At 56.7% G+C, this 25,499-nt stretch overlaps 1 protein-coding gene across 1 annotated transcript; it reads right to left on the bottom strand.

Annotated features, from left to right (window-relative positions):
• Positions 1-611: 611 nt before the first annotated feature.
• TCF25 (transcription factor 25) lies at positions 612-24,444 on the bottom strand. The gene is made up of 18 exons (XM_060084450.1): positions 24,145-24,444; positions 14,333-14,497; positions 13,368-13,442; positions 12,813-12,931; positions 12,285-12,350; positions 9,601-9,683; positions 8,464-8,594; positions 8,255-8,354; positions 7,497-7,590; positions 6,222-6,314; positions 6,008-6,113; positions 4,832-4,991; positions 3,683-3,770; positions 2,997-3,155; positions 2,796-2,886; positions 2,229-2,308; positions 1,040-1,112; positions 612-910 (listed from the first exon to the last, which is right to left on the bottom strand). Exons 1-18 carry the CDS (start codon positions 24,334-24,336, stop codon positions 752-754), a joined length of 2,034 nt encoding a protein of 677 aa, XP_059940433.1. The 5' UTR covers positions 24,337-24,444; the 3' UTR covers positions 612-751.
• Between the last annotated feature and the right edge of the window lie 1,055 nt (positions 24,445-25,499).

The following is a 25,499-nucleotide window of genomic DNA, read 5'->3' as shown; positions in this document are numbered from 1 at the left end:
TCAGAATGCCACAGACTTCCTGGAAGATGGGCCGACGGACCATGGGTGCATGCTGGAGAGGGCTGGGTCACACTTCCTGCCACACTGACCGGCCTGGGGCCCCAATCGCACCCTGGAGCACACGGGCAGCCTCTGTGGGTGGAGGTCAGGGCTGGGAGGGTGCCCAGTGTACAGGGTAGCAGGTGGGGTTCACAACCTTGGTGGCCTGGATCGTTCCAGAACCAAACAGGATCCTTAGTCACAGGCAGCCCGTGTGGTTCTGAGCTGTCACTCGAGCACCAGGTCCCACCCCTTCACCCTCCCCAGCCTGCGGTCCGTTCACCCCTGGATCAAGTGCCCCCAGTCTCTGCCACGTACACCCCCCCGAGCTGCCAAGACGAGCGTCCTTTCCAAAACACACCTCTCGGCCTCCCCACCGACGGCGCTCCCTGAAGCGAGCGTGGATTCTGGCTCTGCGATGCCCCAGGCCGGCAGGGCAGCGGCGAGGAGGTCCTGCCCAGGGTTGGGGCTCTGCCGTGCGTGGCCGCGGGGCAGGCTCTCGGGGAGCCTTGGGGGGTGTGCGGATCTGGGGGCGCCGACCGCAGCGCCGGGAAGGAAGAGCTCACGCCGGGCAGAGCGCAACCCGTTCACGTTTATAGAACAGCAGACGCAGGCGGACAACACGGCAGCACCTCTAGGTCGGGGACCTGGCCGCTCCGACCAGCACAGAATCAGGAGCGTAACTGCACAGCGCTGGGGCCCCGCCCGTGCCTCAGTCCCACTCCCCGTCGCCCTCGGGGTGGTCCTCACGCGGCACCTCCAGGTCGTGGAACTGGAAGTTGGCCATCATGTCCCGCAGGGCCAGCATCAGCCTGTTCAAGCCCTGGTCAAGGTGTGGACCCCCGGCCCCTCCGTCCTCCGGCCGCTCCCCCTGCGGCAATGAGACTCGTCTGAGCTGTGCCTTCCGGGACGTGCCCCTGCCCAGCCCACCGCCCCCCGCCCCGGGACCCAACACCCGGTCTCTGAGGCTGGTGGCCCCCACGTGCTGGGCTCCACGTACCTCCACGGTATAGTTTGGCAACAAGGAGCGGAAGAAGAGGGCGATGGTGTTTCCGTGACTGACGGGGCTGAGCCTGGAAGGGGAGTCAGGACGGTCAGAAAGGCCCTGGCGGGGCCACGAGGGCAGCCCCCGCGGCGGCTGGGGAGAGAGGGGGCGGGAGCGGCAGGGGGATGGCTCAGGCCCGAGGTGCACGGGGTCCGGCGTGGGGCTGGCCTTCGGAACGTGGCCAGTTGAGTGGAGTGGAGAGTGGGGCCGCTGCAGCCAAGCCCCACTCGCTCCTGAGAAAAGCTGTGTTTCAAAGTGTCCTTCGCTCAGAGTTGAGGAGTGAAGATTCTGGGGCATGCGTCATGGGGGGTGGGGGGGCCCTCCTGGACTTTCCGGGCGCCTGGAGCCAGCACAGCACCCAGCCATCCTCAGTGTGACCATGCCCAGCACGTCAGCTTGGTGTTGAAGCCACGAACACCGATCATGAATAATTTTCATCTTAACCTGTTGAGAATTTAACTGGGGACTATATTTCCCTGTGAATGCATACTCTTAACTTTTATAATTCAGCAGAGAACAAAAAGGACTGCTTTCTACAAAGTATGTCCGCCTGAAGCCTGGAAACGAGACAGTCTGTGACTCTCCCAGGTCGGTGACTCTGTGACCACGGGCTCTACGTGAAGTAAAGCAATTACTTGAAGTAAAGCTTTAAAGACCAAAAGGAAAGGGGGAAAAAAGCCTTTGTATGAGCCAACTCTGAAGGCAGCCTGCAGACTCGGGCACCGCGGTGCCCGCCCTGCTCTCCTGGCTGGGCCTCGGGGCCTTCTGCGTCCCGGCCTGACTCTGCCAGACACTTGTCCCTGGCGGGGCCTCCGCACAGGCTGAGGCTCCTGCTGGAAACCAGCAGCCTTTCACGTGTCAGGCTCACCCGCTGTTTCCTCGCAGGTTCTTACCGCAGTTCTGATTTTACATTTATTCCCGGATTCTACAACTGCTTCCTACCCCATCTCCACCACTTGCTCCAGAACCTGACAGAGAAACGACCTTAGATGGACAATAAGTGAAAACACATGGCCTGCAACAGCTGATCCGTGACCCCAGATCACCATGTTCTCTGAGGGCTTGAGTGTGAGGCAGCCAGACCCCCCCGAGCCCCAGCACTGACCTCGGAGCCATGTGGGCAAAGGAGCAGGGCAGGCAGTACCTCTCGGGTCTGACGTAGGAGTAGACAGTGTCCAAGGGGGGCAGAGGGTCATAGCCCAGCACAGACTGCGCGCTCACGTCCTTCAGAAAGGCACAGAGCAGACGGGCGACTTTCAGCCGGTCGCACTCTGCACCAGGCCTTTCCGCTGGGAGTGGGAACAGCGTGACGGAGTGGCCCTCGTTTGCGAGGCTGTGCTCCCCGTACTGAAACCCTGGGCGAGGGGGCAGAAGGGCCCTTCCTCCCGCAGGACGCTCATCAGGCCCGCGCAGAGGACGGGGATGAGCCCAGGGACCGGCGCGGGCGTGGGAACCACAGGACCTCCACTCACACATGCTATGACCACCCTGCGAAATGTCAGGGCCTCCCTCCCAGGCTGCCGGCTACTGGCCTCGGGGCTCCGAGCCACCAGGTCATGGCTCTGAGCCCCACAAGGTCACGGAAAGCTGCAGGCTCGGCTGTGCCTCTCAGGACGCGAGCGTCTTTGAGGGGAGGGGCCTCCGTCCGTGAGCCCGACCCGGGGGCAGAGCTGCTGGCAGGAAGAAGCCCGAGTCCAGCCCGCTCCCTTACCGGAGGTAGGGCGGCAACGGCTTCCTTGATCTCCGACAGGACCACGTGGCGGTGGATGTTTCTGGGTGCGCGCTGGTACAGCACCTTGCGCCTAGGGCCCGGGGAGACGAAGGGCAGTGGTGGAGGCGGCCGCGGCCCTGCGCCGCCCGCGAGCCGGGCCTGGCCCCGAGAGCACCGCCCACAGCCCGGCCCCGGGCTCACCTGCTCTCACACGCCTCCACAGCGGGGTCCCCGGCGTCCACCGCCTGCAGAACCTTGCGCGCGCTCTCCTCCAGCCAGCTCATGGTGGCCGGCTCCTTCCAGAGGAAGTGGGACCTCCCGAGGTACAGGCTTACCAGCTGGCTCAGGGCGGGGGGCTGGCTGTGGGCAGTGGGGCCTGTGAGACCCCCACAGGCCCCGGCTCCACGCGCCCGCCGGTGCCTGTGGGCATCCAGGGCGTGCTGGCGACCTGGAGGGGAAAGCGGCTGCCCAGAGGGGGCTGCCGACGAGGGAAAGGGACCCCGGGGCAGGGCACACAGGCATTTGCTTCTGTGCAGCGTCCTCACTGAGAACAAGTTCCTCGATCAGAATCTAAATACAAGGAGAACGCAAACCCCTGTGCGCACAGACACCGGAGAGCCCGCCCCGGTTTCCTGACCGGGCTTGAGGTGGCTGGCTCCCAAGTCCCACATTTTTCTTCACGTTTCACAAGAAATTTTAAAAGGCAGCGGGTGCCAATATAGGCGTCTGAACCACGCTCACGGCTGCAAGGACGTTACCGCCCCAGGGCCCCCGTTGTGTCCAACAGGCCAGGCTGATGCCCACGTGGCCAGGGCCCCAGAGCCCTGCAGGGAGGGCAGTCCCGCCACCAGGCCCGCCCCCTACCCAGGGCGCCCACCAGTCTGTACCTTATCTCGGCGTTGGGTCCAAAGAAGCTGTGCGCGGCCATGGCGGCGTCGGGGCGCACGCTGCAGTACTCGAGCAGCGGCATGAGCACTGCGGGGGGGAGCAGGGCCGTCACGCCCGCAAGGCCAGGGCTGAGGGGCAGGGGAAGCCGCTCTCCCACACCAGCTCAGGAGCCCCTGCCGCCACGGAGGGCTCCGTCCCGTTGCCTCGCAGCCCCACCTGCACCCGAGGGGACTCACGCAGGAGCCCTGAGCGCGTGCGCTGGACGCCCTCATCACAGAGAACCCCTGCCCCAGCGCCCTCCCAGGGACGGGCTCCACTGCAGCCACGCGCCTGACAGGGAGCTTCCGGGATGAAGGAGGGAGACTCTGGGTTGACAAGCAGGCCCTGCAGGCGGCCACAGCCCCCCATGCAGGGCCTTAACACCCCGTCAGGGGCCTCATCGGGAAGGGCCAGCGTGGCTCAGAGCCAGCCAGGCAGCCCGTGTGGATGGAGCCCAGCTGAGATGAGCCGGAGGGGCTGGCTGAGGATGCTGTCTGCCAGGAGCCCCGAGCAACCAGGCGTCACCCCGGCCACCCACAGGGAGGCTCACCGCCAGGGAGGGAGCGCGAGGGCCGGAGCTGCACGGCCCAGCCCCTGCGGAGCTGCACGCGGTGCTGGACCCCAGCCCCACCAGGGCCTGAGAGGGCAGTAGGCTCCTCTCTCAGGTCACAGACCCTTTGAGAATGTCGCCCAGGAGAGGGGCCGGGGGCCCTCTTCCCATCCACACACCCACAACTTTAGGGGCCCACGGAAACCAGCAGGTCATCCAAGAGGACCCAGGACAAAGCTAATTCTGAGCCCCTCACCCCAGTGAGGACCGGGGCTTGAGGACGAGAACACCCAGCTTGCTGACTCGGCCCCTCCTGCCCCGTTTTCTCTCACACCCAGCCCAGCGCCAGAGAAAATGCGTCTACTTCAGATGGTAAGTTTTGCTTGAAGTGTTAATGTCTAAGGACACCCTAAAACCTCCAGGTGCTCTGACAGCAAAGTTAGCTTTCAAACTACAGCCCCGGCGCCTGAAGGCCCCGCTGGAAAATGCATCTTCCCGAGAGATTGGGCAAGTGCTGGGACCCATCCGAGCCCGCGGGGGGCTGTAGGGACACACCCACCTCCAGGGAACATGATAAGCGCCTGCTGGATCAAGAGAGAGGCCTTCTCCCTCGCAGAGCTCAGCTCCTGGTCGGGGAGGTCTGCCTGCTGACTCAGCAGGAAATACGCCAGCGGCACAGAGAAGGCAAAATTCGGGAGCTGGGACAGGTTCCGATGAGCCTACGAGGGGTTTGGGCGTTTCACGGTGGTGCAGACAAAAAAGGCAGAGCTCACGGGCGCCTGGATGTCCCTGGGCGAGCTGTCCCCCTTCTCCGTGCAGAAAAGGCTAATAAAAGGACCTGGGGGTGTGCGGTCAGACCCAGGCCAGCTGGGCAGGAAGAGTGGACGCCCACCTTCCCACGGCTCAGCGTCAGGCAGGGGCCGGGGTCCTCTGGGGGGTGGGGCTGCCCCACCTCCACATCTGCTGACCCGGCCGGCTCTCGCCTCCCCCCCACCACGCCTATGTCGCAGATGCACACGACGCTGTCACGTGACCGCTCGGTCTCCGGAGACTTCTGTAACCTCCCCCCACTCCGCCCCCCAGATGTCCTGGTGCAGCCCCACCATGGGCGGTGCCCAGCAGCTTCATTTCCGTGAACTCCAGGAACCTGTGTGAACTAGACCGCGCACTGGGGAATCCTCGCCCAACCAGGCCACATGATCCAGAGTTCAAAACAATTTACATAGCTGTCTTTCAACTATACACCAAACCGTGCTGTGAAGAAATTCAAGCACAGGATAAATAAAAGGCTGTCACCTCCCTGCCCACCCCCCGCTCCCGGCTAGAGGTGTCCCCGAGACGGCGCCGCCCAACAGGAGCACAGCGCCAGCCTACACCTTACAGCAGCCAGATCAAAAAGAAAACAGGTGAAATTTACGTTACTACGTTATCTATAACCCAGTGTACCTAAAACAGCACCACTAGGATACGAAATGCAGGTTATAAATGAGACAGTTGATGGCCTGCCTCCTGCCTGTCTCAGACCCCATGTGCACCAACGCGTCCAGGGGTCGAGCCACGGTGGCCTCCCCCACCTCACGGCTCCCTCTGCACGCTTGCGCTCATGTGTAAGCAGGCGGCAAGGCAGGCCCCCTGGGGTCTGCCCGGGACCCTCCCCTGGCGTCCCTGCCCCGCCTGGAGCCCCGGACTCTAACCCCTGGCGTCCCTGCCCGGCCGGGTGTGTGCTCACACCCACCTCCCACTCCTGGAAGAGGCGGATCAAGTACTCGTAGCTCCGTGCCCTTAAGGCCAGGTGGTCGAGCAGCAGCAGCATGCACAGGGGGTCCTCGTCTGGCTCAAGGCTTCCGGAGGCAGCATGGCGAGCAGAGGGAGACAAAACCCACAGTGGGCCGGCGCGGACGTCCACGGGCCGTGGCCCGGTCGGGGTGGGGAGCGGGCAGCAGCCCTACCTGAGGATGAGTTTGCAGTACTCCAGCGCCGTGCGTGGGCAGCCCCGCTTCTCCAGGAAGCTCATCTGCTTGTAGAGGGCCAGGTAGAAGCTCCTAGACCCAAGACAGTTCCTCGTGAGTGAGCGCACGGCAGGCAGCAGAGCACGTCGCCTGGCGCCTCGTCCGGCACTGCGTCCACCCTCTGCCCGCGGGCTTCGCTGGCATTTCCCATGTGGCCTAATCAGCGCGAACGTTCGCCAGGGTCCTGTCTGCAGAGAAGGTGACTCTGCTTGTTGTTTGCAGTCACGTGTGTGTGCACGGACAGAAAAACAAGCCGATTTGTTAGTGGACATCTGCATCTTCTTGGGCATTTTTTTAAAAAACTATCATTTAAGGGAAGAGAGTTAACATCTGCTACTGCAATTACCATCTAGATTTATCCTGGTGGACTGTTGTTTTGATCAACAGCTCCCTGCCCTGTTAATGCCTGGGAATGTTAGTATTCTATAGCATCGCAAAGAACTAAGAATTTCATTGGAGAGACAAAGCTCACACAACTAGAAGCAAGAGAGAAAACTCAGACCCCACACACCCTGCAGACAATCTGTGCAGTGGGGGTCACTGTGCCCTGGGGCCCACGACAACCCCCAGGCCGGAGAACACATCCTACAAGGGACACGACCCAGGACGGCCGGAGACAACAGGGGGTGGGTGGGGAGGGTTGGGGGGGGCGCCCGGAGCGGAGAGCGTGCCCACGCCTGCAGGGCCCTGAAGAGCAGGCGGAGCGTGAGAGGCTAGAGTCTGAGGTCAGCAGGGAGGCCGCGGTGTCCGCTCAGGCCTGCGCTGCTGAGAGCGGGGGCTTCGGGGGAGGAGCGTCTGCAGGAAGAGGGTCCCACGGGCATGCGTGACAGGAACACGATGGGGCTGCGTTCGAGCTGCTGCCCGCAAGGTGTTCGCGAGGATCCCAAACACATGGGCTGCGGACTGAGTCCAAGCACGCAAGGAAACACGACTACAGGTCCCATCACGGTGAGGTGGCCGGCGAGGCTCCCTCCTAACACGGACAAGTTTAAACCCCAGGCCAGCCTGATCCGTCCACCCTCAGGTCCAGCCCTTCTGCATTCAAGCTTTAAACACAGCGCGAAGCCCCGGGACCCCAGAGGGACCCCTCGTGGACAGTCCCGTGGCACCTGTTCCCCCTGCGCCCACCCTAGCACCCACGTCACCTGTGACGCCTACAACACACTCGCGAGGGAAGATGGTATGCACCTATGAACGCCTGGTTGGCCGGCTCACCTGTTCTCGGGCCTGCGGTAGTCCAGCCGGCAGGTCCCACTGGTGAGGCTGAACAGGGGGTGGAAGGCACACTCCATGCTGTACAGCGCGCGCTCTGCAGGCAACAGACACGGGGCGGCTGTCAGCCTCGGCGCGGCGGCTACAAACCCGTCCTCTGTGGCTCCTGAGGAAAGCTCCAGAAGGGAGGTGGCCACGAGACCAGGAGTTGTAAAGTGATGGGCGAGGATGTGCCCACGGGGATCACGTCAACCACAGAGGTGCGACCTGGCCACGCCCACTCCGGCCGGAGGAACCGCACGCCTCTCACGAAGCCCACGCACCCCCAGGGGCTGATTCTCAGGAGCCGAGGGTGGAAACAGGCCACGAAACGTGGACCATCCATCATCACGAAAGGAATGACGTCCTGACACACGGCTCACACAGGTGAACATTGAGGACGTCACGGTAAATGACAGGAGCCAGATGGAGACGTGTGTCGTGATTCCATTTACAGGAAAGTCCAGAGACAGAGGGTGGACCGGCGGTTGCCAGGGGCTAGGGGAGGCGGGTTTCTTTCACACATGGTGGAAGTGACCCAGAATCAACAGGGATGAGGCTGTACAAGTCTGCATATACTAAAAACCAAGGAACTGTATGCTTTACAGGGGTGAATTTCATGGTAGATGAATTTTATCTCAATAAAGCTGTTACTTAAAGAACGTCCTGGCAAACCCACCATGTCCCCAACAACTGAGGTGGGGCTGCCCGCTAGGCCTTACCCACGAGGTCCCGCGCCATCTCCTGGTCCTCCTGGAAGCGGCAGGCGTCGCTGAGCTGCAGGAGCGAGTCCACGTGATAGGGGCTGGTCTGCAGCAGGACCTACGAGGCAGGAGGAAGCTGATGGGACGAGGCCCAGGAAGGCCCCGGGCCCACCTCCGGCACCTGGCTCGCCCCGCGCCTCCACGACCCCGCCAGGGTGCCCGCGCACCACAATGTTGTTGGGCTCCATGGACTCCACGGCGGCCAGGAACTTGTGCTGCGTCTGCTGGTACTCCTCACTGTGCTCAAAGGCGAAGGCTGAGCGGCCTTTCCTGGACTCTAGCAGCCGCATCGACAGACCTGGGGTGGTAGGGGGTGCCCGCATCAGGATGTCCAGGGCAGACTGCCCACAGCTCGGGCCACACCAGTGACACGCGCCTCTACACCTTTCCTGTGAAGACGTTCCTCCCCCCAGGAGCGTGGACGGAGCAGCGACATCCCAGGACAACAGGGAGGGGACATGCACAGCCCGCCTCCCCCACCCCATCTGGTCAGCCCCAGACACTGTCTGCTTAGAGCCATGATCCAGGCGGGCATGGGACAGGGCACAGGGGCTACTGCCAGGCCTCCGAGGCGACAGGGACTGCTAAGCCACGACGTCCTCTCTCTGCTCCTTGCACTGACTCTGGGTGGACGGGGTCCAGGGACTTCTCACGAGCCTGACAACTTCATCTCCCTTCGTCACCTTCAGGAGACCGGTCAGGGTCCCGGGACGCCCCTGGTGACACCCTCCTGACGGCCCCATCGAGGGCAGCCCTACAGGACCCCGTGGCAACGAGCCCCTCTCTCTGGCTGTGCTCAGGGGCCACTGCTGGGAACATGGGAGTGAAGGAGAAGGGGGGCGAGACGCCCACTAGGGCCGTGGCTTCCCGTGTCCTCGCTGAGCACAGGGGCTCTCGCAGGGCATCCCAGGCCCCAGGGCCCCATGATCCTGATGCCACACAGCCAAGCCCCCCCGGAAGGGCATGACCCTGCGCCCAAACCTTTCTGCACTGCTGCTGTTTTTCTTTAAATTACTAATTTAAATTATTAAATCAATGTTAATTTTCTTTAAATTATTAATTATTAAATTACTCTCGTTTGCAACAAAATATAAAATACCACCGTTTAAAAATGAACTTGATGGCTTCCTATGGCATAGGATCCACAGCACAAGGGAAGAAGGTGGAGAAACGCTGTAGCCCGTGGTCGAGAAAACACACGGCGGGTGGGGGTCTGTGCCCAGACGGGGGGCTCCCCCCGGCCCCACACACGCACGCTGGCTCTGCACACGCAGAGGCGTGGCCCTGCAGCCCCGTGCCCTCACCTGGTTTGGTGTACCGGGGCCAGGCGCTCTTAGGGGTGGTCAGCCACGTACACTTGGGGTACACGCGCTGTCTCTGCCGCGGCCTGTGGAGAAACACACAGGGTACAGCTTTACCTCCGCTGCCGGACCTTTGCAGGCAAGGGCAGGCCAAGGACAGAGCGCAAACGGCCTTGACAATGGCCGTCGCCCTGCCGGACGAGACGGCAGCCCGCGACCCGAGCAACCAAACCACCACGGGAGAGGGAAGAAAAACAGGAAACCCGCAGTCCAGCAAAACGTTGGGAAAGGGAGGAAAGAAACAGAAGGTGAGAACCTAACGTGAAGACGACAGGCGAGAGCGAGCCGGCAGTGACCCGCGGACACAAATGAGCTGCCTTCCCATGGACGACGCGGCTGCACAGGGCAGAGGGCCCTTCTCACCTGCCCTCTCGGGAGACCCCACCCCGACAAGCAACGGAGATGGGGCGTCAGCAGCAAACACCCACACACTTCTGGAAGAAAGCCAGCCAGACACAGGAGAACGAGAGGGCAGCGGGGCGACCCAGCTCCTTCCCCCAGGCCCAGCGCTGCGGCTCTCTCATCCGGGGGTCTCTGCTGCAGGTACCAGCCCCTCCTCACAGCCGTGGTCACACCAAGGGCTTTCTGCGCTATCACTGATGCTTAACTTCTTGAGCTGAGTAGTGGCCAAGTGGACCCATGTATATTACTCTGTATACTCTTTTGATAATATGAACTATTTCATTAAGAAAAAAAATGAGTAAAAATCTGGATTGTGTTAGGAATGGGAGGAAATAAAAGTAAAAAACTGCAGGAGAGAAAACAACTCTTCAAGAAAACCATGGTCAAAATCTGAAGGAAACTAAAATGTGGGATGATTCTGGGTAATCGGTAATTGTGAAAAAAAGGAGAATTAACTGGATGCTCAGAACTGTCCTGTCTATGGAATCCCAGGGATGGTCCAGCCCTGCGGTGAGCTGTCCACGCAGAAGAGGCTGCCACTGGGAGGTGGGGCGCCAACGGGGGGGCAGACACCAGCAGCAGAGGAGGTCCAGATGGGGGGACCCGGGAGAGAGCAGCACACACGGCACCTGGAGATTCCGAGGGGACCGGACACAAGTGGGGCGAGGGGACGAGGAGGGGCCACGGCTTCTCAAGGGAGCCCGGGCACAGGACTTCACTGTTTAAAGAAGGAAACGTAATAAATAACAACTACAGTAACACTGTGAAAAACAATAAGGGCAATCACTATTAACTAACTAGTAGTAATAAGTATAATCTGCCCAGAACTAAGACCAGGCGAACATGTACAGACAGACCAGGCAGATGCAAAGGAAGCGCGGGCGGGTTGGGGTGGAAGGTCCAGCCCAGGGCAATCCAGGTAAAAGAGGGGAACATCCTGAGTTTAAATGTTTTTCATTAATATTCCAAAAAAGAAGACAAAGTCAGAGACCCTTATGTCCTGAATAACTTTACACCAAAAATAAAAGCAAATTATAAAGCAAATGCGATGAGAAATATAAGGAAAGTGTGAGCAAATGACATGAAAAAAATCCTCAACCTCAGTCATCATCAAACAGATAAACGTCAGGGACCTCCCTGGCAGTCCAGTGGTTAAGACACTGCACTTCCACTGCAGGGGGCACGGGTTCAACCCCTGGCTGGGGAATCAAGATCCCTCATGCCACGCAGCACGGCCAAAACAAAACAAAAAGCAGAAGTCAAAAACATGGAGACTATACGACACTGTAAAACAACTATACCCCAATTAAAAAAAGACCAAAAAAACAAACACATGGAGACTATCTTTCGTCTTCACAGTATGACAGACTTTAAAGCCTCCTACACCTGCCATGGATCCGAAGAGGAAGCAGCACGCAGATGGGGGGCGTAGGGGTTCAACTCTCGGGGGGCAGCAGGTGACACCCCTCCCGGGCACCCTCACGCCAAGTGCCAGCAGGCGCTGCAGCCAAACGCACCCCGACACCTGTGCCCTGGGCGCCTGCTCCCCCCATGCTGCTGGCACAGTAGCGCAGGCTAAGTGGTGCTCAGGACCCAGCCGTGCAAACCAGGCATGTGAGAGACAGAAAAACCCTACGGCCCCAGGAAACAAGACATGTGCACGGGGCCCAGGATGAGCAGCAAACAGCCTCGAAGGGTTATCTGTGGGGGGCAAGGGTGACGGCTCGGAACTGCTTGAATAAGCAGCTCTTTTTTATAAGCAGCATTGATGAGCCTCTGTCGAGGGAAAGCTCCCACAGTCGGGGCTGGACCCTGCGAGGGAGCAGCCCAGACAGAAGAGCCCCTTTCCCACGGGAGGTCCGGGATCCCCACGCTCTGGGCGCTCCCGCGGCGCTGACTGCGCAGCACCAGCCACCAGAACTCACGTTCACGAAGGTCCAACTTATCTCAGAACCCAAACCCCACAGGGGTATTGCTCTCGACCGAAAAGCAAAAATGAATCTGGCTAAGATTTCAAGGCCAGAAGCTCAAACTTCAGGATCTTTGTAAAACCAGGACCCGCGGGGGAGAGCAGGCGGTGAGTGATGGAGCCCAGCAGCCACAGACAAGGCCACGCGGCTTCTCCTCGACTCCCCTTCGGGTCCCATGGGCTTCCTGTTTCACTGTGGCTGTAAACACCCTCCCTGCCCTTCCCTCCGCTGAGAACACGGCAGCGTCGTTCTTACCTCTGCTCCCCCAGGACGGCTCGGGCACCAAAATACCTTTTCAGTTCCGTGTCTGGATTCAAGTGTCTAGAGAATTGACAATTTTACAGAGAAAAATGAAATTGAGTATGTTAAAAACGATCGTGGGAATGTGAGAAAGTCACGTAAGGACCCAGCATAGAGAACGGCTCTCCAGCAGGCCTGATTTCTCTGCAACCACACGGCCCGTGGCCGAGACCGGCCGCCACTCGCCAGGCCGAGTCAGAGCAGCGTGAGCCGCGGCACAAGATCGAGGGGTCTTCGCTGCCTTAGGAAGGAAGGTGGCTGATTTTTAATGCTGGCAACAGTCTGCGGTAGGGACAGGGTTTCATTAAGCACCTACAGGAACAGGGGATGGAAAATTCACCCCCGAATGGCAGCTTTAATGCAGCTCAAGAAAGGACGTTCCCAGACACGCAGAGCTAGAGGAAGGTCCTGGAAGGTCAGGGCTGCCCCGTCCCCTCCCCTCTGTCCCCACAGACGAGCTCTCCTCACTCAGCGAGGCCACACCTGTGCTCCACATACAGGACATGCTTCTTGGCACTCAGTGGGGGCGGGCCTGGACGGCTGGAGCCGCTGGCATCCTCAATCCTCTCCAGGATGCGATCGATGTCCTCCAGCCCGTTCTCCTGCAAGTCCCCAGATGACATGTTCACTACCACACTGACTTGCTGACTTTATAAGTAACCATCAACAGCAAGATTTACTCTTACAAAGAACAAGTATTATATTGTGTTTCCTTCCCGAAAGGCAGTACGATCTGAACACCCTGTACTGCACGTACATTTAGAAAAAAGGAGAGATGCTTCGCAAGAGGAACAGTCAGAATCACAGACCAGGAAGGGACTCTGCCATCGGAAGAGCACCGTTTCGGATGTTTGCTAGAAAATGGAAAGCAGGGAGAGGGGGGCTCTAACCCTCAAGGATCGAAGTGAACAAGTTTGCTAATCTCCCCTGACCTCTGAATCAGTCAAATAAAATAGCAAGAAAAAACGAAATGTTTTCAACACCACCTCGAGAAACATTCAGAAAAGAACAGAGAGCAAATCCACCAGCCACACATACCGAGCTTTCTCCTGCTGCGTTTTTCTTATTTTTCTGTTTCCTTTTCTTCTTGCGGAGTTTGCCACCTGTATTAGACTGACAAAAGCAGCTCATTTCGGTCAATGGAAAGACACAACGACTTCCTAGATCCGAGAACCAGAGCCGCCAGCTGAAGGGGGGCGGAGCAGCAGGCCCGCCGGCTGGCCGGCCACCTTCTGAACGTCCTACGAACGCACCCACTTCTCTCCAGCAACTGACACCTCCCACTGGTCTCCCTGACTCGGGCTGGCCCTCACCTTTCTGAGGTCTCCCTGACCACTCACGGGGTCTGGACCCTCCGCCCACCTGCCCTCTGCTCTCACCCGTCACCATGTCAACCACTCCCTGCCACACTCAGCCGGCCTGGAGCCCAGGGCTCCGCACCGCAGGCCGCCACACCCGCAGCCCCCCCACCTCAAGACCTCTTGTGCCTTCCCCCGGCCACCACCTACCGTCAGTGTGAAGGTCCTCGAGGAAGCCCCCCGGCACCCCAAGACCAGTCGAGCACCCAGCTGCACCAGAGGTGCCTGGAGGGCACAGACTGGCTTGCAGTGAGCACCTGCTGGGTGAGCGACGAGGAGCCTCCTACGGGGACCCACTTCCTCACCGTGCTGCTCAGCCGCCACTCCCACCCCTAACCTGGCCTACGTGTCTCTTCAAGTGCATCCACCAAGGGCCCTGGTCCATCCGGCCCGAGCTGCAGACACACAGTCGCAAAGAACACACCCGACCTGGGCAGAAGGGCACTCTCCCAAAACAGAGGGGGCAGGCCCCGTGCCGGGGAGACGTGTCTAGGGGACCCAGACTGGGGCCCCTCGCCAGCCGCCACCCGTCTTGAGGACTCCAAGACCATCTGATAAGGGCTCCCAAGGAAGTCTGGGGGCAGCCGGGCAATTCACAAAATGGCCCTCAGGGAACGCCAGCGGGGTGTGTAGCGGGAGCTGCACCTGCTCTGGGGGAACCGCCGCGCCCGCCACGTCGCCGTCCTTCCTGGACTCTGAGTGTCCACTCTGGGCCCTTCTTTTGTTCCCCGATGCTGCGGCGTCGATGAGCAGACAGTCGGTCCTGTCCCCGTTCACCCCGGGCGCCTCCTCAAGGTCCTCGATGTTTATCTGGAAACATAGACGGGGGAGCAAGGGCGTTACGGGTGCATCCTAGTCACAAATTAAAAGGTGACTCTCAGATGCACGCGGGTTGCGGGGAGAGGTGGGCGGGCACCTTCCAGGTCGCTGAGGTTGCAGAGGGAGGACCACAGATGTCCGCTAGCGCAGCGGCCACGGTGCTCCCCTCTCAGCAGCGCAGGGCCAGGGCCACTTCAGTCATGGTCCCAGAGAACGCTGGGGCGCCATGTGGCTACGGGATCTGTCCTCAGGGGTGACGTGTTGAGGAATCCCACACGGGACGATTTCTCCCCCTACCGAGCACCACCCCAGAGTAAACACACACGCCCGGCTAATGCCTCACCCTTCCCTCCTCCCACCTGGGCTCCGGCCAGCTGCTCCACACCAGCAGACAGGACCAGTGCCTGGGGGAAGACAAGGCCCAGGAGATACTCAGTAATAAGAACGGAAACGCATCCGTCAGGGGAGCCTGAGACAGCGGTGAACAGGGACGAACCACGCTCGCGTGCACACGCAGACCTCAGGAACACGATGCTGAAAGGAAGGTCCCGGGAGACTCACACCCTCGCTCTGGAGGAGACGGGGCAGCGACAAGTCACGGGACAAGTTCTGGCCCTTCTGCTAGTAAATGAATCAGCAAACAAAAGAGGCGACACACAGCACCAACACCACGCTTCACAAGCCAGATCAGAGGGACACAACCTGGTTCACCGAGGTCCAAAAATAAATTTTAAAAACTACATAAAAGATTCAGAACATCCGAAAAATATAAAGCTAAAAAAATAAAAATAAAATCCACTCTAACACCCAGAACCCTGAGATGATTTCAAAACAAAACTGGGGGGCTTCCCTGGTGGCGCAGTGATTGAGAGTCCGCCTGCCGATGCAGGGGACACGGGTTCGTGCCCCGGTCCGGGAAGATCCCACATGCCGCGGAGCGGCTGGGCCCGTGAACCATGGCTGCTGAGCCTGCGCGTCCGGAGCCTGTGCTCCGCAACGGGAGAGGCCACAACAGTGAGAGGCCCGCATACCACACACACACACACACACACACACACAAAAAAAAACTGGGGCGAAGTCCTCAGCAACTGGCCACTGCCTGTCCCCACGGGGCCCGGGGCTCTGACTTTAGTCTCAAGGGAAGGGACGCATGTGCGTCTGTGCTCCCTGGTTTCGCATCTTCACCAGCGGAGGTTCCCACACAGCAAGGATGAAGCTCAGGGCTGTGTGCTGCCTGCCTGTCTAGCAAATTCACACATCTTTTTCTGTAACGATAGCACCACACAGACCGCGGTGGGGACAGCACCGTGAGGCCAGGCCCCGCCGTGGACCTCGGTGCGAAGGGAGCAGCTGCAGTGAGGGCCCCGCGGACGGTTCTTCTCCACAGCAGGGGTCCCGGAGGAACAGCCCCACGCTTTGTCCCGCATTCAGCACTGGTGACGCCCCCCAGGGAAGCCCGGGACTGCTTTACTTTTATTGTCATGCTCACATCCTTAAAAAAAAAAATTCTCATTTTTGAGCCCCCTGTGGAAGCTTGAGGTGTTTCCAGAAATTCCAGTTTATAAGAAGCTCCATGCCAAGGTCAACTTCAACGGAAAGCAAAACTCTGACTCTTGCACGCAGGACCCTGCGGAGCTTTGGGAAGAGCTCTGGGAAGGAGCACGATTCGCTGCCACCCACGCTGCTACCCACGCTGTCCAGCGTCCTGACGTCGATCTGACTTGCAATCCAGGAGCTGCCATGGTCATCAGTTTCGAGGTCCCAAACGGGTCCCTATTTCCAGAGGGTCTTGTCTGCTGCCTGTGTGCTCTCTGGAATCGCTAGGACAAGGCACCATGAACACTTCAGTGAGGACGGGGGAGGGGCTGGATCTCTGCTGGGGGGTAGGAAGCTTTTTCTTTAAAAAACAAAACAAAACCGGGGTACAATTTACATCTCTTGAAATGAATGTACAGGGCAAGTCCTGGCAGAGCTGTGTAACCTACACTCTTATCAAGAGACAAAACCCTCCTGTGACGCCAGATATACAGGCCTCATCCCACCCCCAGCTAACCCTCCTACCAATGCTGGAGAAGCCTAGGGTTTTCACCACTGTGACTTTGCCTGTCCCAGGACGCCGTGCCCGCACAGTCACTGTCTTCTGGAGTGTACGGCTTCTGAGGTTTGTCCCGTTCTTGTATTAGTCGTTAGCTCCTGGTTCCTGGCGACTAGTATTCCTTTGCATGGATTATATCACATTAGTTTATCCATTGGGAGTCTTTTGTTGCCGTTTTGGGGTTACTGTGGATTAAGCTGCTATGAAGATTTCTGAGGTCTTCTGGGTAAGTGTTCACAAGTGGTTGCTGGGGTGTGAGGCGTCAGGTTTATGCTGAATTGCCAGGCCTGTTTCCAACGGTCGGACAATTTCATCCCCCGCCAAGGCTGCTGGCCCCACATGCTCTCATTTTGGCCATTCTGGTGGGTGCACAGGGGTATTGTATTACAATTTTTTTTAATAAATTTATTTAATAAATTTATTTATTTTTGGCTGTGTTGGGTCTTCGTTACTGCACGCAGGCTTTCTCTAGTTGTGGCGAGCAGGGGCTACTCTTCGTTGCAGTGTGAGGGGTTCTCATTGCGGTGGCTTCTCTTGTTGCGGAGCACGGGCTCTAGGCATGCGGGCTTCAGTAGTTGTGTCACACGGGCTCAGTAGTTGTGGCGCACGGGCTTAGTTGCTCCGCGGCATGTGGGATCTTCCCGGACCAGGGCTCAAACCCGTGTCCCCTACATTGGCAGGCGGATTCTTAACCACTGCGCCACCAGGGAAGCCCTGTATTACAATTTTAATTCACATTTACCTTTAGCCTAATAGTGTTGAGTACTTCCCCACTCCTTTGGGAAGTAAGTGTCTGTTCACTAAAATTGGGCTGACTTGTTACTGAGGGGCCACATCCTCTGAGGCGAAGCCTCTGTCATGACTCGTGTGAGCTCCTTCTCAGTCTGTGGCAGGCCTATTCATTTTCCTAACTACATCTTTTGATGAGCAGAAAAGTTTTAAATTTTGATGAAGTCCACTGTATCAACCTTTTCTTATAATTAGTTAGTGCTTCCTAGACCCAGCCCAGGAACATCAAAGCTATCCTCCTACGACTTCTATTAAAAGTGTGATAGTTTTAGTGTGTGGAGCTGTGACTGTGTGTGTGGAGGAGCGGGTATGGTTGAAGTTCATCTCTCCCCACACCGCCAGCCAGTTGTTCTAACACCATGTCTTACAGGGATGCTACCTTCCCCACTGAATTGCTCTGGAAAAACCCAGTGGACTATGTGTGAGTTCACTTCTGAAGTTCTGACTCTGCGGTGCTTGCCTGTGTATCTGCATTTATGCCAGCAGCACACTGTGTCTGCCTTATACTTTTAGTGGCTGCTCTGGGGTTTGCCGAGACCATCCTTCATGAGATATTCTATCATGTCACAGAAAACACGAGACCACCCAACGGCCCAGCCCACTCTGCTCTTCCTCCCAGTACTAGTCTGCCCACGTATTTTACTTTCACATGTTATAAACCCAACAGTACACTATTACTTTTGCTTTACACAGCAAACGATGTTTAAAAGAAATTTTAAAACTAGAAAAGATTATGTATTTTACCCCAATATTCACCGTTTCCAGCACTCCTTCACATACATCCACATTCCCATCTGGTATTATTTACCTTCAAGATGAAGTTTCCTTTAACATTTCTTTTAGTGTAGGCCTTTCGACAATGAATTTTCTCAGCTTTTGGGTTTATGAAAACATCTTTATTTCACATTCATTTTTGAGAAGCATTTCACTGGATATACTATGCCAGGTCCACTTCTCTTTCGGCACTTTAGAGATGGTGACCCACTGTCTGCAGGCCTGCTCTGATCTAACAATAGATAAGTCAGTGATTGCTTCCCTGTAGGTAATGTGTCTCTAACCTCCAGCTTCATTTACGACTTTTCGTCACCATGGGTTTACAGCAGTTATGATTCAAACTGCTGCTAAATCATATCCTGCTTAGGGTTTGTTGAACTTCTTGGATCTATGAGGTTTTCTTTTGTGTCAAATTTGGGACTTTTTCTGCCACTATATCATCAATTATTTTTTCTGCCCAACTTCCTGCCTCTGCTCCGCTCCCACAATTACAGACATTAGACTCCTCGATATTGTCCTACAAAGGACTGAGGCTACTTTTCTCTTTTCTGGACAGTCTGGATAGTGTCTTTGCCTTAACTTCAAGATCACTCATCTTTTCTTCTCAAGTATCTAATCTGCAATTCAGACCATCAAGTTAGTTATGCATTTCAGATAATATATATTTTTCACATCTGGAATTTTCTTTTATAGTTGATACTTCTCTACTGAGATTCCCTATATTTTCCCTCATTACATTCATGCTTTCCTTTAAATCCTTGAATATATTTATATCTTGTCTTAGGTCTGTGTATGATTTTACCGGGTTTGTTTCTACTGAATGCTTTGTCTCCTGGTTATGAATCACATTTTCCTGCTTCTTCATGTGTCTGGTAATTTTTTAGTGTGTGCTAGCTATCATGATGCTACACTACTGAGTGACAAGATTTTGTCCTTTTACTTAATAAAGTGTTGACATTTGTTCAGGCAGGCAGTTAATTTACTTGCAGATTAGCACAATACCTCCAAACTTTATTTTTAGCTATCTTAAGATGGGCATAGAATACTCTTCACTGGAGGGTGATGTTAGCCGTACTGCTATGGAAGGGCCTTTCTGAAGCCTCCACTGGTCACCAGGCTTCTCGGTTAAGCCTCTGTGTTCTGGTCGGTCAGAGCTGAATGTTTTCCCAACCCTGGGAGCTTGAGCGGTGATGAGTGTCTCGTGTTGCCCTTCCCCTATTGGCTGTTCTATGCCCAATACAGCTTAGTATTGAGCCCAAGACTCCGAGCAGGTTTCCAGAACTCCTTCTCTCCAGCACCCTCCCCCTTAACTCCAGCCACTTCTACAGACCCCACATCTGATCTGTCCCCTGGCTCAGCATGAGCACCACTATCTGCTGGGACAGCCTCCCTGTGCTCATCTCTGGAGAGTGTCTCCAGTCAGAAAGCCGGCACAGGGGGGCTAGGGGACCTCAGACCTGCAATGCTTGCTGTCTAATGTCTGAAAACAGTTCACTCATGCATTTTGCTAGTTTTATAGTTATTCAAGGCAAGAAGGTGGCTCTAGTACCAGTTATTCTGCCATGGCTAGAAGCTGAAATCTTACTTTTGTTTCCATTCATCCACTGCTTGGTTTACTGAGAGATTGTTTTTGGCTCTATAAAAACAAGCCTTTCAGGGACTTCCCTGGCAGTCCAGTGGTTAGGACTCGGCACTTTCACTGCTGGGGCCCAGTTTGATCCCTGGTCGGGGAACTAAGATCCCACAAGTCGCACGGTGCGGCCGAAAAAGACAAAACACAACAAAAAACGCCTTTCGTTTTAGGGCCCCTAAGAGTGCTACTGGAAAAAAAAAAGTTATTTTTCCTATTAAAAAAGGGAAAACATTAAAACTTTACATTACTGAGGAAGTTATTCTCTGGCATGCAGTTGGGGACGACAAAGCCTCATCTTTCTACCATCTTTCAGTAGGTAGAAACTGGCATGGATGAGGCCACCTCTGCTAAAGGTCTTCTCACAGACTTGAGGACAAAAGAAGTGATGTGACATGAAGCTAACCTGAAGAATCTTAGAAAATTATTGTAATCCACGACCAAATGTGCCCTTGAGCAGTGAAAAAATCTACAGGGGTTCCAATACCACCTGTTACCAAATGCGTTTGTGAATGTGAATCCAGGGTCTGGCTCCTGCTGCCAGCAGAACTGGGCATCAGACATGAAGATGACCCATGTCCGCGAGTTGACGGTCACCGAACAACCTCCAGTTCTTATTCCAGTCAAACAAGAGCAACCTCATCAATGACGCTTACTTTGGAACAAGTTTGCTTTTATTTAATTACACAATTTAGATTTCTTCCAAACTAGATTTATTTCAGAGACTGGCCACTATATTGTACATGAAAACAGAGAGACATAAACATGTAATTCTTCAGAAAAGAAAAATCTTCCTCACTAAAACTTTTCAATGATATAGAATAAATCCTGATAGTTTTTAAAAGCTTATGTGGTTTTTTTATCAGATTGTCAAAGTGGTCCCTGACCCCAAAACACTAATAAATTCTATTTTACAACACCATTTTTAACAGTTGCACAGTACGTTATGTTGCAAAACTCAAACTATACCCTTAAAACAGGTGCATTTATTACATATAAATTATATTTCAATAAAACCGATTTTCAAAAACCACTCTGAATGAGGTAGGAAAGATGATTTCTAATCTAAGGCCAAGGAAACCCACCCAAGAGCCAGCAAAGAGGACAGTCACAGCCATTAGGTCACAGAAGGGTGTCTTCCCACTCCCCAGGGGGAGAGGGGGGTACCAGCCCCTAGAAACGTCTCTAAACCACTTAGGGTCACGTTTCTATTGAAGTTCTTGGCTGTCAACGTGATTTAATATCAACATATGCTGAGTACTGTGCGCCTGGCATGGGCTAAGGGCTGTACACGTTAGTTCACTGACCCTTTGTGACAACCCCATGAGGTAAGTAACATCAGCCCCAGGAAACAGGGGAGCCGAGGCGTATGTTAGGAACCCTGTCCAAGTTCTCACACGTAAGAAGAGGCGGAGCCGGGATGCAAAGCCCGTGTGCAGACACTCACACTCTGTCCTCAGAGGAAACACTGACTCATGCCGCGACCTCTCCGCACACCTTCGAGAACGGACACTGTTCCGGGGGCGGGGACACGCGAGGGAACAACGAAGTCTCTGTTCTCCCACGGCTGATACTCTCTGGCAGTGGGGGCCAAGCAGCACGAGATAAAAAGAACACGTGGGTAACTTGTAGCGTTTGTTCTGTGATAACTTCCAGGGAAAAAGGAGAAAGATCAGAAGAACGGGGGGGAGGGGTTGTAACTTTAAATCGGTGGGAAGGGTAAGCAAGACTCAGAAGGTGACATCTGAGCGAAGCCTGAGCAGGGGAAGCGACACAGGAATATGGGGTGTTCCGGGTAGAGGGGACAGCGGGGAGACCTGCGTTCCAGGCCTGTGGCTGGAGCAGAGTGGGCGAGATCAGGGAGAGATGAGGCGGGCGATCCGGGCCCTGGGGGGCTGTGAGAAAGGAGGGCTGAGAGCAGACGTGGGTCTAACAGGATCCTTGTGGCTGCTGCACCCAGACAGGCTGCAGAGGCCAAGAGGACGAGCGGGACCGGGTCAGAAGTATCCAGGCAGAGGCGACGGCCACACCGCAGGTGCTACACCTGCAGCCGCCCGGGACTTCACCAGGGTTTGCATGCGGTGTGTGAGAGAAAAAGGTCAGGGGTGTATTCCAGGCTGCTGGCCTTGGCAACAGGAAGAGTGGAGCTGCCCTCAACAGACAGGGAAGGCTGGGGGAGGCAGAGGGAGCAATTAAAGTCTGGACACACTGAGCCTGAGACGTCCGCGACACATCTAAAGGAGACGATGTAAAGATGGCGTCTGAATCCAGAGACTACGACGGAGGCCTGCGCAACATCAGGGTCCTGCCGGAGAGCAGCAGAGGATACGCACAGCACAGCACTCAGCAGGGGCAGCTGCTGGGTCCCTCTGGCCTGACTGATACACAGGGAGTCCAGAGAAGCACCTCTTCCCTCTCTTCACACACACAAGCACCTGCCTTTTGTTTTTTTTCATCTATCCCCACACCCTGGCCCACTGTCCATCTACCCTCCTTTCTTCTTCAGAAGGAACACTAACTTCGCTTCAGAGACAAACACCAGGGCACGGTTAAGAGTACAATTTTAGGGACTTCCTCAGTGGCGCAGTGGTTAGGAACCCGCCTGCCAATGCAGGGGACACAGGTTTGAGCCCTGGTCTGGGAAGATCCCACGTGCCGCAGAGCAACTAAGCCCGTGCACCACAACTACTGAGCCTGCGCTCTAGAGCCCCTGAGCCACAACTACTGAGCCTGTGTGCCACAACTACTGAAGCCCGCGTGCCTAGAGCCCATGCTCCGCAACGAGACAAGCCACCACGATGAGAAGCCCATGCACTGCAATGAAGAGTAGCCCCCGCTCGCTGCAACTAGAGAAAGCCCACGCACAGCTACAAAGACCCAACGCAGCCAAAAATAAATACATAAATAAATTTATTAAAAAAAAAAAAAAAGAGTCCAGAGCCTGAATTTCACTGTGGGTGTCACTTACTACCTCATTTGTACAACGGGGACAACATGACCTTCCCAGACCGTAAGACACACCACATTGCAGCAGGGCCTGGAACGTGTGAACGTTTTCCAAATGAGTTACTGTTGTTTAAGACTGAAAAAAAAAAAAGAAGACTAAACCTGGAGGATGTCAGAATAAGGAGAAAGTACACTTGACAGACAGTCAGGGAAAACAGCCGACTTCAGCACAAACCCATTTCAGACTGTTAACAAGTGGGATAGAAAGAAGCCTTGAGGGTTTTGAGAGAAGTCAAAAACTGACTGGAAAACCTAGGGATAAATGACGTGATGGGAGCACTGGGGAAAAACCGGCCGTGTGTGGAGAACCGTGGAAGCTGGGTAGGGGCCCGTGAAGGTTACTTGTACTGCTCTATTTTTGCATGTGTTTGACATTTTTCATAATAAAAAATTAAAAACAAAGAAATGGCAAGAAACAAGGGAGCAGGGAGGCTCAGAAGAGGTGGCGGGAGAGTCTGCAGAATTTGAAGACGGACTTGGTCCCGCCTCCAGCAGAAACTACAGGGTGAGGCTGCCTCTTACCTTGCAGGAACGTGGACAATCTCTAAACCAAACTCCCAGACTGGAGCCCACACTCCCCAGTCTTAGGATGGGCCCCTAACCTGCCAACTTCCTGTGAAGTTGGGAGCGGTTGCCAGACTAACAGGCCTTACAGACGGCAGCCGGGCAGCTGGTGTCTCCACGATCTTCACACCTACTGGTGCTCCTCCAATCACTCGGCAACCGCGGTCGCGCCCTAGTGTGCGCCGGGCGCACGGTGCTGGGGACACACGGTGAGCAAAGCAGACACGCTACCTGACGCTCGGGGCGGTCAAGGGAGCGAGAACGAGCACGTGCAAAATTACAGACTGAGGCCAGCGCTACGGAGTCGGGGGAGTGGAGGAGTGGCGTTATTTCTCTGTGCCAGACACCTGCTATGGGGACGCAGCGATGGGCAAGAGCGACGCACCGAGTCCTGGGTTGTGAGGAGCAACCGAGATCGTTTGCGAAGGCCCCGCGACGGCACCGCGAAGGAGACACTTAACCCTGAAATCAGGGTTGGCGACCCCAGACCCTAGGAGCGAAGCCTCGCCCACTGCGCTGCGGCCCCGCCCACCGACGGCAGGCCCCGCCCACCCCGCTGCAGCCAGGACCCCACTTACCCCGCCCCCGGACGTATGGCCCCGCCCCTCACCGTAGCCCAAAGCCAACGTGGCCACGCCCCGGCCTCAGGCCACCGCCTACTCCTTTCGCCCCCCCCCCACTGCAGCCCAGACCCCAGTCAACCCGGCCCATGACGTCACGGACCCTCCTCGCATGCCGCCCCCACCCCGGGCCCCCACCGCAGGCAGCCCCACGCCTCACCAACTCGAACCGGTTGTTGACTCGGACGCCCTCCTTCCCTGCGCCCCGGGGGCGCCGGCCACCTGGCCCCCGCTTTGGGCCTTCTTCTTCCACATCATCGTCATCGTGGAGGACAAACTGCAGGGCGCCGGGCCCGAGGGGCTCCTGGCCGCGCTGTTCCCCCCTCAGCCTCCGGAGGGCCCGGCGCGACATAGGACCCAACAGCTGCTGACGTCTAGAAACTGGCAGAAGGAAGAGCGGAAAAGAGAGCGGACGCCGCGCCTGCGCGCTTAAGGCGCGGTGGCGCGAGTCTGGCGTGTCGCGTCTGCGCGCTGCGGCCTTCCGGAACTTCCTCTCTGTCTGCGGTGGCATCAAAGGAGGCGCAGGCACTTCCGGGAGAGTTCTCGCGCGATTTGGGCGCTTCCGCGGGCGGGTGTCTCCGGATTTTCTGGAGGCGCGCCAGCGAGAAACATTTGGACGGTGCGGGGCTCAGAGCCCCCAGTAGCGAGTGCGGGCCGGCGGGGCGGGGCTAGGCGGCAGCTGGGGGCGAGCCGCGGGGGGAGGGGGGTTGCGCCCAGCTGCTGCAGGCCGCCTCCAGTGGCTGCCGGCGAGGCAGTTCTGTCCTCATTAAAACTAGGCGCGTCCAAGCCGAGGAGCTTCCCAAAGCTGCGGATCTCGGCCGCCCTCCCACGGCAGGCTGAAACCGACCCTTAGGGTACGCCCTGGGCGTTTGCTTTTTGTCATTAGTGCGTCCCAGGTGATTTTCCTGTACATCTAGTGTGGGAATCCGTGTTCTAAGGTGGAGGCTCGCCACCCTTACCGTGTGTCATCATCTCCTGGGGGGATTTTTACAGTGAAGGTCGAGGACTCATCCCTAGAAATTCCAATGTGGGGTCTGGCATTGACATTTTTAAAAAGGTCTTCAGAGGATTAGAGTGTACAGGCAGACTGAGAACCCCTGCTAGGGCAGGATGGTCTGGTGTGGGGAAGGGGCCCTCCCACCCTGACGGAGGAGGGTCGCGGACGACCCTCACTGTGGCGCCAAGCCCTGTCCCGAGTTCTTACCTGGCCCTGGAAGGTAGATGTCCTCCCCTTTATAGGTAAAGAAACTGGGACTCAGAGAGTAAGGAACTGGCCCAGGTAGAATGTGGCTCTGCCTTCGTGTCTGTGGCTCCAGAGCTGAGAGGAGGAAGGCTGCTGGCACAGCCCCAGAAGGGAAGCAGGTGTGTGTCCCAGTGCTCGTCCCGCTGGCCTGGCAGCCATACTGGTCACTGGGATCGTGAACTGCTTCACGCTGGCTGGCATGTGGCTGCTGCTTCACACACACACACACACACACACACACACCCAATCCAGCCGCTAAGAGTCACGCTCAG

Source organism: Mesoplodon densirostris, chromosome 19, assembly GCF_025265405.1.
Source record: "Mesoplodon densirostris isolate mMesDen1 chromosome 19, mMesDen1 primary haplotype, whole genome shotgun sequence".
NCBI classification, from domain to species: domain Eukaryota; kingdom Metazoa; phylum Chordata; class Mammalia; order Artiodactyla; family Ziphiidae; genus Mesoplodon; species Mesoplodon densirostris.
Note: the sequence above shows the minus strand (reverse complement) of the source record. Positions and strands in the feature narration are given on the sequence as shown.

Excerpts from the sequence above, each read along its gene's own strand:
- TCF25 (XM_060084450.1), bottom strand. The coding sequence starts at position 24,336 with ATGTCGCGCCGGGCCCTCCGGAGGCTGAGGGGGGAACAGCGCGGCCAG. Across the intron at positions 14,498-24,144 it reads TCAACAACCGGTTCGAGTTG|ATAAACATCGAGGACCTTGA; the intron begins GTGAGGCGTGGG and ends CTATGTTTCCAG. Across the intron at positions 6,315-7,496 it reads TACCGCAGGCCCGAGAACAG|GAGCTTCTACCTGGCCCTCT; the intron begins GTGAGCCGGCCA and ends TCTTGGGTCTAG.